The sequence below is a fragment of the Phaseolus vulgaris genome, chromosome 10, assembly GCF_000499845.2.
Source record: "Phaseolus vulgaris cultivar G19833 chromosome 10, P. vulgaris v2.0, whole genome shotgun sequence".
In the NCBI taxonomy this organism is placed as follows: domain Eukaryota; kingdom Viridiplantae; phylum Streptophyta; class Magnoliopsida; order Fabales; family Fabaceae; genus Phaseolus; species Phaseolus vulgaris.
The window spans coordinates 42,350,908-42,368,557 of record NC_023750.2 but is presented as its reverse complement, the minus strand read 5'-3'; the positions used below and the strand labels follow the sequence as shown (position 1 = coordinate 42,368,557).

The 17,650-nt window shown below is 26.3% G+C and overlaps 2 protein-coding genes across 2 annotated transcripts; both read right to left on the bottom strand.

The window, feature by feature from the left end:
- Nucleotides 1-7,602: 7,602 nt before the first annotated feature.
- On the bottom strand, nucleotides 7,603-8,328 carry LOC137818083 (zinc finger protein 3-like). The gene has a single exon (XM_068621304.1). It carries the CDS (start codon nucleotides 8,326-8,328, stop codon nucleotides 7,603-7,605), a length of 726 nt encoding a protein of 241 aa, XP_068477405.1.
- Nucleotides 8,329-11,552: 3,224 nt separating this feature from the next.
- Nucleotides 11,553-13,612, bottom strand: LOC137818791 (dof zinc finger protein DOF3.1-like). Its single transcript, XM_068622400.1, has one exon. It carries the CDS (start codon nucleotides 13,103-13,105, stop codon nucleotides 12,494-12,496), a length of 612 nt encoding a protein of 203 aa, XP_068478501.1. The 5' UTR covers nucleotides 13,106-13,612; the 3' UTR covers nucleotides 11,553-12,493.
- Nucleotides 13,613-17,650: the final 4,038 nt, after the last annotated feature.

Sequence of the window (17,650 nt, the reverse complement as noted above, 5' to 3'; positions counted from 1 at the left end):
ATCTCTAAAATGTAGTTTAATTTATTAATAATATATACTAATTGTTTCTACTAGGATTTGATTATTTATTTCTAGAATTATTATTCCTAAGTATTGATTTATAGGTACAATCCTTGCAGAAACACTTTTCTAAAAAATTCTGTTTATCTTTTATTCATCTTTTTAAAAGCTTAGTTTGGATTAACACAAGTTTTTTCCAAATAGTTAAATCTTAGAACTACATAATATTTTTATATTTCGTTATGAATAAAAATACATAGGACTAAGTTTAATCAATTTCGAGTTCTGAATATATTTTTTTAAAATATATATATATATATATATATATTATATTTTAAAGACATATTTTTTATTTTGAATTTTAGAGAAAAATAAATATTTAGAAATTTTCACATTTTTATACATTTAATTAAAGATATCATCTTTGGACGACTGTTGTAGAGTGTTAATCCTACACTTTACTAATTCTTGAGATTTTTTTAATAATCTATGGTAACAATATTTTTTCTTGTTTTTAGGATAAATTTTTGTTCATCGACTTATTATCATGACTTGGTTTCAATTGTATCACTTTTATTCTAAAACTATTTTCAAGATCCTTACGATCATAAGATAAAATATACATTTTAAAAAAAAGTATATACAATTTTTTAATTAATGACAATTTTATATTAATCTTTTCAAGTTTATCATAAAATTTCTAAAAAAATGAATATTTAATACAACAACAGTTAATATTAGAATCGTTATATTAGATCTTAACGGTGTCAAAACAAATTTTAGTATTGTATTAAAGACATTTCAATAACCATTGTTAAATACTTGTTTTCACTGTTGTAGTTTTTTTTTTCTTTTCAGTGGTAAAAAATTATTTATTATTCTTTTATTTGGGGTTTGAATGTTTTACGCGTGTATATAAGAAAACATAAAACCATTTTAACTCTTACCCATCTTTTACGCTAATTAAATGCATTAGATAAAAAAATTAAAGTTACTTCATGAATAATCATTTTAAAATTTAATTTATAACAAATTACAATCTTTTTAAAATATAAGTAATCAGTACGTTTCTCGATAACCCATTAATTAATACAGAATAATATAACAGATTATAATATCTAATTAATGTATTCTTTAAAAATCAATTAAATAATTAGTTACTGATATTAAATAATCAGTTACTGATTATCATAGAGATTTAATATCAATTCTAGAAGATGAATCGATTTTATTTTATAATCTAGACATATTACTAGCTTTCTAGATTTGTTTATTTTCTTTATTCATTATTTCAATAACTCATAAAATATATTATTATTATTTATTTATTTTAATAAATTACATTATATTGAAACGTATAAAATATAGAAATAGAAGTGTAATAAAAGTGAAGGAATGCAAAAAAAAGTGAAAATATAATTTGTATTTTGCAAAACAAACATACACAGAGAAACGACTTTGAATAAGTATCGATAAATTTATAAATATTAAATAAAGAACAAATGGGTTTAATTTAAAGGGTGGGGATGGGGAGTTATTGTAAAACTCTTGATACCTTTCTTTAATTCATATGAATAGGAAAAAAAATATAATGAAAAGATGAAAATCATTGATTAAACAAAATATGTCATAGGTATATTCAAGTAAACAAAAACAAAATAGACATAAAGTAGTCCTAAATTTCTAACCTCATGTGAATGAAGTGAATATACAACAACTTCTCTAATTGAAACTAGTTTGGGATTTCAAATCTTGAGAGTCAAATCAAGTTCTTCCACCACTCCATTGGTAGCCATTGGAGAAAAGCTATTTTCTTCAACAGAATTCTTATCACCAAGTGAAGTCTTTCCATTTGAACCAGGCATATATGTGATTTCATTATGTGATACCATTGAAGAATCTTTAACTTGCCAAAAATTCCTCATGTCACATGAACCAGGATTAAACAATAAATGTGATTGTGACCCTGAATTTGGTGCTCCACCTCCAAGAATAGGAAAAATCAAAGGTTGATATGATTTTTGGTGTTGATGAAATTCACTCCCTTCATCTATCAAAGACTCCAACTTGTGAATGGTAGCTTGAACATAATCAGAAGTATAGTATCGTGACCATGAATCATGTTTGAGTGCAATGTGTGGTTTGCTATGTTGTGGCTTAAAATGAGTCATAGAGAGTGTTGACACCCCAAATGTTTTGCCTTTGAATCCATCACATTTTTTTGAATCAAGAAACTCACCAACATATGAATTTTTGCCATAAGCAGAAGCCATGCTAAGAATCTTCTCTTTCGGTGTACCCAAAGCTTGGTGACTGTGGAACTTCTTATTACAATATCTGCAACATAACTTCCTTTTCTTCATTGGTAATGACCTTTCAGCAGAACTCCTTTCAGATTCAACATTGCTTTCCATTGTTTTATCTTGCTTAATTGCCAAAATTCCTTACAAACTTGACCTCAAGAATTTGTCTTTGTAGTGGTCAAGTCTACTACAATACCTTAATATATAGCAACATCTTTCCTTCAACTTATTAATTATTGTTACAAATTATTATGTGGTAATTTTGAACATTTCCATATTTAATTATATCTTTTTTGTTAACTAATTTATTCTTATCCTGAAAATCAATAAATGAATATAACAATCCTGTAATAATTTAAAAATTTAATGATTTAAACAGTATTATATAAAATCTTAATACAAGTTTTAATGATTTAGTTCATCAATTTCATCAATATCTCTATATATTATATTTATTTTAATCACTTAGTTACTGTAATTATAATAATATTTTTTATTAAAAAAACGGTAATATTCTTATAGAATAGTAAAAAATTATTGCCACGCATCATTATTATACTTCTTTTATATATATACATTTATGATCCATCTTCTTGATGATTTGATATTTGGTTATTTTATTATAATTATTTTATAAATTTAATAATTTATTTGATTGATTTAATCATAAGATATACTTATTATAATCACTAGATAATTATATCTTGATTGGTTTCAGAATTTTTTTTGTTAAATAATTTATCCTAATCATGTAAATCAATAAATGAATATAATAAACCCTGATGTAAAAATTTAATGATTTAAACAGTATTATACAAAATCAACTTCATACCAGTTTTAACGATGTAGTTCATCAATTTCATCAATATCTATATCTATATATTATATTTATTCTAATCACCTTAGTTACTATAATTATAATAATATTTTTCATTAAATAAAAATACAGTGATATCCTTACAAAATAGTCAAAAATTATTACCACGCATCATCATTATACTTCTTTTATATATATACATTTATTATTCATGTTCTTGATGGTTTGATATTTGGTTATTTTTTTTATAGTTATTTCATAATTTATTTGATTGATTTAATCATAAGATATACTTATTATAATCACTACATAATTATATCATGATTGGTGAAGTATTCAGAATTTTGTTTGTTGACTAATTTATCCTTATCCTGAAAATCAATAAATGAATATAATAAATCCTGTATTAATTTAAAAATTTAATGATTTAAACAGTATTATACAAAATCAACTTCCATACTCCGAGAATCTGTTACTTTTCACACTTCCAAAATCTCTTTTATCACCTTTCATTTCTATTTTTACCTCTCACCCATCTTAACTTTTTCTATCTACACTCCCATCTTTTTTTCCTCTTTCAATAATATTTTTATAAAATATTCAGTTATCATTTATTATTCTTTTATTTGAGGCTTGAATGCTTTTACCCGTGATTTACGCTAATTAAATGCATTAGATTAAAAAAATTAAAGTTACTTCATAAATAATGATTTTAAAATTTAATTTATAACAAATTATAATCCTTTTAAAATATAAGTAATCATAATGTGTACGTTTCAAAACAACCCATTCATTAATTAATACAGTATATATTACAGATTATAATATCTAATTAATGTATTTTTTAACAATCAATTAAATAATTAATTACTGACTATTATAGAGATTTAATATAAATTCTAAAAGATGAATTGATTTTATTTTATGATCTGAACGGGTTGCTCGCTTTCTAGATTTATTTATTTTCTCTATTCATAATTTCAATAACTTATAAAATATACTATTATTATTTATTTATTTTAATAAATTACATTATATTAAAACGTATAAAATATGGAAATAGAAGTGTAATAAAGTGAAGGAATGCAAAAAAAAAAGAGAAAAATTATGAAACAAGATTTTAAATAAGTATCCATAAATATTAAATAAAGAACTAATGAGTTTAATTTAGTTGGTGGGATGAGTGAGTTCTTGTAAAACTCTTGATACTTTCTTTAATTCATATGAATAGAAAAAATACATATAATGTTGGTCTAGAAAAAATAAATTTTCAAATTTAAAATGAAAAGATCAAAATTATTGATTGAACAAGATATGTCATAAGTATATTTAGCTAAACAAAAACAAAATAGATACAAAGTAGTCCTAAATTTCTAACCTCATGTGAATGAAGTGAATATACAATAACTTCTCTAATTGAAACTAGTTTGGGATTTCAAATCTTGAGAGTCAAATCAACTTCTTCCACCACTCCATTGGTAGTCATTGGAGAAAAACTATTTTCTTCAGCAGAATTCTTATCACCAAGTGAAATCTTTCCATTTAAACCACGCATATATGTCATTTCATTATGTGATATCATTGAAGAATCTTTAGCTTGCCAAAAATTCCTCATGTCACATAAACCAGGATTAAACAATAACTGTGATTGTGACCCTGAATTTGGTGCTCCACCTCCAAGAATAGGAAAAATCAAAGGTTGATATGATTTTTGGTGTTGATGAAATTCACTCCCTTCATCTATCAAAGACTCCAACTTGTGAATGGTAGCTTGAACATAATCAGAAGTATAGTGCCCTGACCATGAATCATGTTTGAGTGCAATGTGTGGTTTGCTATGTTGTGGCTTAAAATGAGTCATGGAAAGTGTTGACACCCCAAATGTTTTGCCTCTGAATCCATCACATTTCTTTGAATCAAGAAACTCACCAACATATGAATTTTTTCCGTAAGCATAAGCCATGCTAAGAATCTCCTCTTTCTGTGTTGCTGCTATTTCTGTCTTGTGTGCATTCTGATGTCCACCAAAAGCTTGGTAACTACGAAACTTCTTGTTACAATATCTGCAACATAACTTCCTTTTCTTCATTGGTAATGACCCTTTTGAATGTGATGGAGAATAAGCATTTCTAGAACTGTTTTCTCCTTCAACATTCCTTTCCATTATTTTATCTTACTAAATTGCCAAAATTTCTTCCAAACTTTGCCTCAAGAATTTCTTACAAACTTTGCTTCAAGAATGTCTTTCCTTAATATGACAACACCTTAATATATAGAAACATCTTTCCTTCAACTTATTAATTATTGTTACAAATTATTATGATAATTTTGAACATTTCCATATTTAATTATATCATGATTGGTGAAATATTCCGAAAAAAAATCTTTTTGTTCACATAATTTATCTTTATCCTAAAAATCAATAAATGAATATAACAAACCCTGTAATAATTTAAAAATTTAATGATTTAAACAATATTATACAAAATCAACTTCTTTAATGATTAAGTTCATCCATATCTATCTATATATTATATTTATTCTAAACACCTTAGTTACTATATTTATAATAATATTTTTCATTAAATTAAAAAAAACAGTGATATTCTTACAAAATAGTCAAAAATTATTACCACACATCATCGTTATACTTCTTTTATATATATACATTTATTATTCATGTTCTTGATGATTTGATATTTGGTTATTTTTTATAATTATTTTATAAATTTAATAATTTATTTGATTGATTTAATCATAAGATATACTTATTATGATCACTAAAATTATTATAATTATATAATTTTGAGTATTAACATAATATAATTAATTTTTTTGAGAAATAATAATTTTAATTTTAGTTACGCTTATACTTTTATTATTAAAATACGTATTATAATGAAACTCGCAATTAGAAATTAATATTACAGTGCTCTGTCGTATCTATGATACTATATAAGAAAGTTATCTACGAAAATCACACTACTTCCTTTTGTTTTAAGTAACTGCAGTTTAATTATTTAAAAAAATGTTATATTTTTCTTTCTGATTTCAGATTAATTATTTCCTTATTTAAAGTAACATACAATTAGAACAAAGTTAAAACATTTTGAATCAATTTAGTAATATTTCCTTATTTTTACGATAAATCTTTATTTCTTATTATAACACATATTCTTTATTTCAATTATGTCACTCTTATTCTTAAACAATTATCGAGATCTTTACAATCATAAGATAAAATATACATTTAAAAGAAGTGTATACTACAATAATTTTTTAATTAATGAAAATTTTATATTAATCTTTTCAAGTTTTTAATAAAATTTCTAAAAATTAACATTTAATACAACAACGGTCAATATTAATATTAGAATCGTTATATTAGTTCTTAATGGTGTCAAAATCTTTTTTTAGTATCTATATTAAAGACATTTTAATAACCATTGTTAAATACTTGTTTTCACCATATTAGTTTTTATTTTTTATTTTTTTTTACAGTGGTGAAGGTGCATGAATCACATTAAAATGGTGCACAGAAGATTATTGCGAGGTAAACAAAATATTCAACATCAATTATTATTCTTTTATTTGAGATTTAAATGTTTTTCGCGTGTATTAATAAGAAAACATAAAACCATAATTAAGCATAAACTTTTACCCGTCTTTTACGCTAATTAAATGCATTAGATAAAAAAAATTAAAGTTACTTCATAAATAATCATTGTAAAATTTAATTTATAACAAATTACAGTCTTTTTAAAATATAAGTAATCAGTCAACAACCCATTAACTAATAATATAACAGATTAAAATATCTACAATATCCAATTAATGTATTCTTTAACAATCAATTAAATAATTAGTTACTGGTATTAAATAGTTAGTTACTGATTATCATAGAGATTTAATGTCAATTTTAATTTTATCATAGATGAATTAATTTTATTTTATCAATTTTATTTTATGATCTGAACGGAGTTACTTTTCTAGATTTATTTATTTTTTCTATACATCATTTTAATAACTCAAAATATATTATTATTTATTTATTTTAATAAATTACATTATATTAAAACGTATAAAATAAAGAAATAGATTTGTAATAAAATGAAAGAATGCAAAGAAAAGTAAAAGTATAATTTGTATTTTGCAAAACAAACACGGAAAAAAGACTTTAAATAAGTATTCGTAAAGATTAAATAAAGAACTTTTAATGAGTTTAATTTAGTTGGCGGGGATGGGTGAGTTCTTGTAAAACTCTTGATACCTTTCTTTAATTCATATGAATAGAAAAATATATATAATGTTTGTCTAGAAAAAAAAAATCTCTAATACAAAATGAAAATATCAAAATTATTGATTGAACAAGATAGATCATAGGTATATTAAGCTAAACAAAAACAAAATAGAAACAAAGTAGTCCTAAATTTCTAACCTCATGTGAATGAAGTGAATATACAAAAACTTCTTCAATTGAAACTAGTTTGAAATCTTGAGAGTCAAATCAAGTTCCTCCACCACTCCATTAGCAGCCATTGGAGAAAAACTATTTTCTTTAGCAGAATTCTCATCATCAAGTGAAGTCTTTCCATTTAAATCATGCATATATGTGATTTCATTATGTGATATCATTAAAGAATCCTTATCTTGCCAAGAATTCCCCTTATCACATAAACCATGATTAAACAATAAATGTGATTGTGACCTTGAATTTAGTTCTCCACCTCCAAGTGTAGGAAAAATCAAAGGTTGATATGATTTGTGATGTTGATGAAATCCACTCCCATCACCTATCAAAGTCTCCAACTTATCTTGAACATAATCCAAAGTATAGTGCCCTGACCATGAATCATGTTTGAGTGCAATGTGTGACCAACTATGTTTTGGCTTAAAATGAGTCATGGACATTGCTGACACCCCAAATGTTTTGTCTTTGAATCCATCACATTTTTTTGAATCAAGAAAATTACCAACATATGAATTTTTGCCATAAGCAGAAGCCATGCTAAGAATCTTCTCTTTCTGTGTTGTTGCCCTTTTTGCCTTGTGTGCATTCTGATGTCCACCAAAAGCTTGGTAACTTAGGAACTTCTTATTACAATATCTGCAACATAACTTCCTTTTCTTCATTGGTAATGACCCATTTGAATGTGATGGAGAATAAGCTTTTGCATAACTCCTTTTTGCTTCACCATTGCTTTCCATTATTTTATCTTGCTTAATTGCCAAAATTTCTTCCAAACTTTACCTCAAGAATTTGTCTTTGTAGCTTTTAGTGGTCAAGTCTATGACAACACCTTAATATATAACAATATCTTTCCTTCAACTTATTAATTATTGTTACAAATTATTAGGATAATTTTGAATATTTTCATGTTTAATTATATCATGATTGGTGAAGTATTAAAAAAAAATCTTTTTGTTAACTAATTTATTCTTATCCTGGAAATCAATAAATAAATATAACAAACACTCTAATAATTTAAAATTTAATGATTTAAACAGTATTATATAAAATCTCATACAAGTTTTAATGATTTAGTTGATGAATTTCATCAATCTCTATATATATTATATTTATTTTAATCACATTAGTTACTGTAATTAGAATAATATTTTTTTATTAAAAAAAATACGGTGATATTCTTATAAATTAGTAAAAAATTATTGTCACGCATCATCATTAGACTTCTTATATATATATATATTTATACATTTATGATTGATCTTCTTGATTATTTGATATTTAGTTATTTTTTATAAATTTAATAATTTAATTGATTGATTTAATCATAAGATATACTTATTATAATCACTTGATAATTATATAGTTTTACGAGTCTTTTTACAATAGCATAATATCTTTTATAAGTTTGCATTTTTAAAATTTTGAGAAATAATGATTTTAAACAATTAAATATTTTAGTTATTTTTATACTTTTATTAATAAAATACGTATTATAATGAAACTTACGCAATTAGAAATTAATATTAAATTACTCTTTCGTATGTATGATACTATATGAAAGTTATCTACGAAAATCATACTAGTTCTTCTTTTAATATAACTACAGTTTTAGTTATTTAAAAAATGTTATATTTTTTTCCTAATATGTTTTCAAATAAGTTATTTTCTTATTTAAAGTAACATACCTAAAATTTAGGATATTTGTATGTATTGTTGCTGTTAATTGATATACATGCACTAACTTTTTAAAAATTAGGAACAAAGATAATATTAAAGTATTCTTGGAAATAACATTAATGTTTATATACGTTTATTACAGATGTAATTTTGTCTTTGTCCGGTAAATAAAATTTGTAAAAGGAAAAGAGAAAAAAAAGAAAAAGCTTTTAAATAAAAAATAAAAATTCTTAAAATAATATTTTCTTTTGTATTTCTAAGAATAAAAAAATAAAAATAAAATCTTTTATTTTTAATCTTACTGTTACTTTTCACTATCACCCCAGTTTCTTTCCTTTCCATTTTTACCTCTCAGCCCATTTTAACCTTTCCCACTTACACCCCTTTTATTTATTTTTTGCCTCTCACCCTCTCACATGAGATCACAATTCGCCTAGACACCTATAAAACTCGGACACTCTTCTTAAATGGCGTGTCGGTTTTAGATACCGACACTTGTATGACACTTGTAGGAAATGGTATCCGTGAAGTGTCCAATTCAAAAAGTATTTGTTGGATTTTTAACAATTCTAGTACAATTCTAACACAATTTTAAAAAGAAAAAATACATTAATTTTCTAAAAACTCAAACTTATTGTATAATTTTGTTATGATTATAAAAATAAGAAACAAATCCTTTTGAACCAGTCATGAAAACATATTTTTTCTCTAAAAAATAATCTAGAACATACTTGTGCACATAAATCTTTATTGTCAATTTATATAACTCATAATTATATAATATAGATCTGTGTCCCCGTATCCTACATTTTAGAGATGATACGTATCTTCGTGTCTACGTTATATCAATATCCGTATAAGTGTATGTGTTACATAGCTAGACATACTTTATCTGAAAAGAAAATCACACATTAGTAGCACACTCACTCTATCCTTCTACTCTCCTTTTTTTACATTTCCATCATCTAGCCAAAAAATAGCAAAACCAAAGTCATGACTAACACAAGGTATTATCTTATATTTAAAAAGGATATAGTAGTTGTATCATTTTAAAATACTTATCATAAATAAACAAAGATTGTTTTAATCAAAACATACAAAAGTATGTAAAAATAGTAATGTATTTGATATAAAATTTATTTTGAGATTATAAGTTAAACGTGAAATATGTTGAACAAGATTAGCATGTTTTAATATAAAATTTTAGATTGAAATTACAGTTTAAATGTGATATATTAAACAACATTCGTTGTTCAAACTATTTTTCTTTTATATAAAATTATGGACTAAAACATATAATAAAATTTGAATTTTAATTGTACATCATATTGTTATTTATTTAATGTGGGACAAAAGTTGATGGTGAAAGATGAGGATGAGAATTTGAAAGGAACAAAAAATTGTGACGTGGATGACATTTATGGGAGGGAAGAAGCAAAGCCATATCTTATTTCTTCTTCACTTATAACAATCTTAGTCAAAGCCTGCAATGTCGATTCTCATATTCCAAATATCAAATATTACACTTTAAATCTAACTCAATTTGTGCATGAAAACTATATATATTTCTGTACTTATTTTTAGAATCTAAGTCAATTTAATTTTTAAATCTAACTTAATGCATAAAAACTATATATATTAAATGGTCGAAAACACAATAACACGTAATACAATAAATCTAATAAATTTTCGTTATAATTTTTTTAAAAAATAAATTTTAACATATCAAGACAAATTCTTTTAATCTTATTATATATTATATGTACTCCTCTAAAGATATTGGATAGATTCATTTCATCTTCTTTTTGAAAAAAAATTATAGAATAAACAGATTTAACTTATTTTGATAAGGAAATAATTTTTCTTATTCAATAAGTAGTTTTTTTAATAAAGAAAAAACACATTTTAAATTTAAATAAACTGATCCATTGACACACTCATGCTATTTTTAACAACATAACTTCCACAAGTTTCCAAAGTTAAACATACATGAATCTGTGGCCAAAAATTTGGTGGCAACCCCACACATGTGCACCATCGTAAATGAACTGGTAACTAAGAACACACACTGTGGTCCATCTTAACACACATCATGGTGTGTATGGTGTGTGGACACCACTTCACCACTAAGACCATCATCACACACCCATTAAACAACACACCCTTCTCCACCACAAAACCACACTCAATTCATTTTTCATTAAGATACAAATTGGCACAATCTTTTCTGGGATCTTGCAATCCATACATTGACTTGATATTATACCCATAAATAGAAATTCAATAACAAGAAAAGAGTGCTGCTAACACTTGTTCATTAATTCAAAATTGTAAAACCAGAAAATACATTAAATGACTTGATCATATTTGGTACAAATCCACTAAAAGAAGCTCAACAACCCTGGTTTTTAATGTTAAAATAAATAACACCAAATCTTCAAAGACTTAACCATGATCACTCCAAAACATTGACCAGGACTAAACATGAGACCAAAGAAACAAGGTGTCATAAGTTGTCAGGTCCTCCATTCATAAGATACAGACAAGATACAACTTCAAAGGCTGTACTTTAGATTTCCTCTTATCATCCCCACATACCCTCAAATATAATCTAAATATAATACACAACCACAACTTGGCATGTAAACTTCCATATATCCAAGGACACTTCAAAAGCTATGCAAAAAACAATGTACCAAATTACATGTGATCACCACAACATTGTCTCACATCCCTCCAAAAAAATTCTCTCTTTTCCAATTCTCACCATTGGTAAATTTGAAGAACACCAATCACAAGCATGTAGAATAAATTGACAAAGAAAAAAAACAGAAGCCTTTACCTAAAGGATGCTGCTTCAGTGACCTTCTGGTGTGTGTATGTATGTATGATCCTCCATAGCATGCTACCAATAGGCTTGTTGAAAGTGTGTAACTCTTTGCACAACCATAGTATCTAAGTGTGATAATATTATATATAAGAACAATCACTGTGATTCAGAAGCTGGATTGGATGACTGCATAAACTTCTCTATAAAACTTATAGCAGAAGAAAACCAAAATGTAAAATAAATTAAGTTTCCCTTATGAGGTAAAACTAACAGAAACTTAATTTTCAACTTCTCTAAAGCAGAGATCCATAATTTGAGAAACTCAATTTACCTTATCATTTTTTCTTTCTTCCTACAACTGTTCATAGAGAAATTTATAAACTAAACTATTGTTTCTATTGAAAACTTGGGCGAGGTGTGTATATTGCAAGATCAGACCAACCATGAGCACCATTCCAACAGGTTGATTCCCCATTCTGCATACCCAGAAAACCCTCTGAACTCCCATTGCTCTGAAGCTGCAAACCCGGGTTTGAATTCAAACCCAGGTCAGAACTCACACCCTCCCCAAATTCACCCATTTTGAGATCTGACCCAGTTGGATTCAGACCCTCCAAGAGGGTTCCAAAGTGCCCAGATGAGGCCAACAGAGAACTGAAGGTGCCACCAATGTTGACCACCCTAGGGTCTTGCTCAACCGGGTTGGTGCAAATCCGGGTCGGGTCAGCCTCAGAAACAGCAGAGGAAGGCGGTGCAGAAGAGCGTTTTGAGGTGGATGAACGTTTTGTGGTCTTTCTACTTCCACCCCCAACAGGGATGTTTCTCAAAGCACCACCCTTTGTCCAGTACCTTCTGCAGTTCTTGCAAAAGTGGCGTGGCTGAGAGAGGTTGTAGTTGTTGTAGTAGCAGAATTTGGTGTTTGAGGAGTCACAACGCGGGCATTTGAGTTGTTCTTGTTCGGGAAACTGAGGGTGCTTCAAACCTGCGAATGCTGTCGGGTCTTGCATCCTAGAAGAACCTGAAATGGGTTCAGAATGGTGTGGTTGGTGCAGGACGATCCAAATTAAGCTTCAGGAAAAAAAGGGTTTTTTTGTTAAGTGGTGGCAAAAAGGAACTGAATTGAGTTGAAGCACCAATGAGGAGAAAGTGGGAATAGGACAAAAAGGTTGTAGTGTAACAAAAACCTTAAATCTAGAAGCAATTTGAGGTTGTTACTTTGTTTTATAGGGCACACAGAACACAGAACAAGAAGCAAATAGAGAGAGATTGAATTGAAGTTTTTGTGTGGTAGTGATGAGAAAAGCAGAAAGATTAGAATGAAGAGAAAACAAAAGATGAAGCATGTAATAGGAAATGAGAGATGTTTGAGCAGAAAATGTTGACAAAGATGAAGATGTGCTATCTTTCTGTTCTGTCATTCAGTTTATCCGCGTGGAACTCACCACAAGCTTCCAACTCAAATACAATCACAACACTGCTTTTTTTTCTCTCTCTCTCTCTAAACTCTGGATTTTTTGCACACACTCACACTCTTATTTTACTTTACTTTATAATGTTTATTATCTTTTTTTCTCTCAAAAAAATAATTTCTGTAAATTTAGAGATAAAAATAATTGAAAATTGAACAATCTAGTTCACTTTGTTGTGAAGTGTTTTTATAGCATTTCACCAACTTTTCATTTGATGACCAAAGAGTGTACTAGAGCAATGGTAACACAAAAGTAACAATAAAATATAGAAGGAAAAGAAAGTATAAAAAAACAAAAATTTCTATGGTAATAGACACATCAACAAGATTTGTTTTTATATTATATGAGAAAGTAGAATAGATTTTCTCAATAAAGTTAATTAATTCAATAAACCCACCAACCAGAAACGACAACTATCAACTAAAAACCGGATTTAATTTAATATTAAATAAATAATAATAATGATAATGATAAAAAAATAATAAAAAAAAAGTAATAATAGAAGGTTGCGGTGAGGGAAATGAAGGGCAATGAATGGAGCAGGGGAAGGTGGCGTGCGAAGAAAGCAAGGGGATATGATTGTGTTTGTTCAGAAGATCTGAGCCGTTGGATGGTGAGGGAATGTTGGATTGTAGCGTTGCTTTGAGTTAGCGTCACCCCAGCTCAGCGTGGCGAGTGTCACCCGCACCACGTGGCGGAACCCCAGTGAGTGGAGACTGTGAACGTGCTTCATAGGAATGGTTTTTGTCCTTTTGTGATGATGATGTGGTGCTGACGTGGACCAAGTTCGGTCTCAAGTACATCTTCTCATCTGATGTGGCCATGTGGATCACAATTTCTTGCCTAAGTAAGGTGATTTTCTTGTAAAAGTTTTTTTTTTTTTTTTATAATTTGTATCCAACATTATTAATTGCTGAAAACACTTCTTCAGATTCAAAATTTGTAGAATAAATAAATGAATGAACAGATTTTAGAGTAAGATATAAATTAAATGTTTGACTGAAATAAAGATATGGTGAGAAATAAAAGGACAAAATATTAATGAATTTGATTTTTTTTTTTCATAATAAAGTGAGTAACTTAATAAGATGCTATGAAGCTCGAACACTTCGCTTAATTGGCGTGTCGGTGTTCGATACTCTCGTGTCCTATTTAAAAAGTATTTGATTAGATTTCTAACAATTCTAATACGATTCTAACACATTTTTAAAAAAAAATACATTAATTTTCTAAAATTTCAAATTTTATTGTATAAATTGTTATTATGCTTATAAAAATAAGAAATAAATTCTTGTGAACCAGGAAAAACATCTTTCTGCTCAAAAAAATAATTTGAAACATACTTGTACACATAAATTTTTATTGACAATTTATATAATTCATAATTATATAATATATAGATTCGTGTCCCGTGTCCTACATTTTAAAGCTTTTACGTATTTCTATGCCTGTGTCCGTGTCAGTGTTTATGCTAGATAGATAAGATGTGATGCTCGCATTTAATATATATGCTTATTATCATGTTATTCAATGGGTTAGATACTTGATCTAATTCATTAGACATTATAGTACCAAAAAAGAAGGTTAATTATGATTAAATGTGGAGGGAAAAAAATTGCACGTGAATAAGAGAAGTTTAAATATAAATACTCCATTTCTGTAAATACAAGACCAAAATTGTATAATACACGTAGCATTCCACGTGGTAAACTTTATTATACAGTATAATTAATGTAGTTTGTCTCATTATACAAGATTAGATTGTTTTAAAAACGTAATTACGTCTTTAGTTAATGTTTATGAACCTTTCTTAAATAACTAATAAAGGTAGCTGGTTTTTTTCAAAATAAGTTATACTAAATATGTGGTGGAAAATGCTTAGTAATGGTTGTATTATTTAATTTATATCATGACTAAGATTTAAAAACTATACAAAATAGCATTATATATATAAAAGATATTAAATTTGATTTTTTTCTCTCTCAAATAATATATATATATATATTAAAAAAAATTTCTCACTCAAATAATATATATAGATAACAACCTTTTTCTTTGTTTAAGATTGTCACAGTTCCAAATTTCTTATAAGTTGCTATTAAATTTAATTATAAATTCATTAAAAAGTAATCTACCATATCCACATAGCAAACTTAATAACGTTGGATGTGAAAGTTGTTTTGGGAATACAAACTCAAATAATACATATAATTGAGAAATAACTTTTACTTTACAAATTAATTTTATAATTAAGTTATATCTAAATTCTAAGACAGTTCAATAATAGATTTAAATTGACAAACAATATAAAATTTCTACAAATGCTCAGTATTTTTTTTTATAATGAAGTTATTAGTGTGAAATATTTACCTACTTTTCAACCATTAATTTGTATTAAAAAAATCTGACTAATTATCTCTATGGAAATATCTCAAATCCAAAAAAAAAAATTTACATAAATTGTATAATGATAAATTAAATAGTATTTGCTTAAAGAAAAGAATATATTCAAAATGATAGTTAGTTTTGGGTCCAGTGTGTGGTGGAAATAATTGACTTGGTTGAGCACTGGGAAGAGTGGAGCCATGTTTTAATGAAAAACAATGGAAGAAGGGTAAGAACAATTTTAGGGTTAGGGTTAGGGTTAGGGTTCTTCCCAGAATTGAGCAGTGAATGAAGAATGATGATGATGATTATTATTTTCTGAGGAAAAGGTGGTGGTTATGATTTCATGGATGTGCTCCTCTTCACACAACTTCATCATCACACTCTCCCAATTCAAACAAAATCATTAACTAATACTAATCAACCTTTTTCCTTTATTCCTGGATACAAATTTCTTAGAGATAACAATGTCAAAGTTTACATGATGCAAAGGACCATATAAATATTTTTTTTATTAAATATATATTTTATTTATGTATTATAACATAAAATTGTTTTTCTCCATTTTAAATCATCAATATATCTATAGCATGAAAATTATTAAAATGGGTCTGTATTTAAAATAATTATTAGTTTTTTTTATAAATTTATTATTGTTTAATGGTAATCAATATAATTAATTTAAATGGATTGATAAAATGAAACATCAAATTAATTCAATTTTACTTATATAAAGACATATTCTAATGATTTCTATATTAAGTACTGATTTAGATTTGGATAAAAACAAAAATCAAATTAAAAAGTTATTATTATTTTATTAAAATATGTATATGGCTTAAAAATTATATATCAACTCGTTGTATTTATTTAATAATAAGATCTATTTTTATACGACTAAGATTTAAAAAAAAAAATACTTTTTCAATTTTTAGATCTGATTTTTTTTTTTAATTAAGATTAATATACTGGGTTGATTTATATAGAGCCTAATTGAACCTAAATAATCACAATCGAATGGATCCATTTAGATTCCTCTATTCAGATCCTTCTACTCAATTAAAAAATTTCTTCATCTAATATCCTAAAACATATATCAAGAACTTATTAAATTTATAATTTTTTTAATCACAACAATCAGGACTTTATTTATTTATTTTTCTTACAAATTCACTCAACTGAGTGACTTTAATTTATTACACATTTATTAAAAAAAAAGTATCACGTTTTTGCATTTTGTATAAATTGCACATTTTGTAAACAAAATATTTAGATTACATTATATTTTTGATCTTGTTTTGTGAATTTCCAGAAGACATGTGGAAGAAATTGGCATAAGCAAAGGTGAAAAAACACTGACACACACTGCAACACAATGATATATACATGTGGTTAGATCATTGTTGCGTTTTAAAATTGGGACTATGCTACCAACAATCCCACACCTCGGATTTCGCATACTTACTCATCCCGGCACATCATATTTTCTATCCCAACAAGCTACCTCTAATATCTCCTCCAAATCACAAGTTAATTAATGTAAATAATGATTAAAAAGTAATTAGATATATTGGGTCGATTTAATCATCTGTGAAATCAAAAGTTCAAACTAAAATACTCATTTAAATTTGAAATGATTTGAATGTGAGACTATAATTATAAATATTTTTATTATTATTAAGAATTGAACTTTAAATT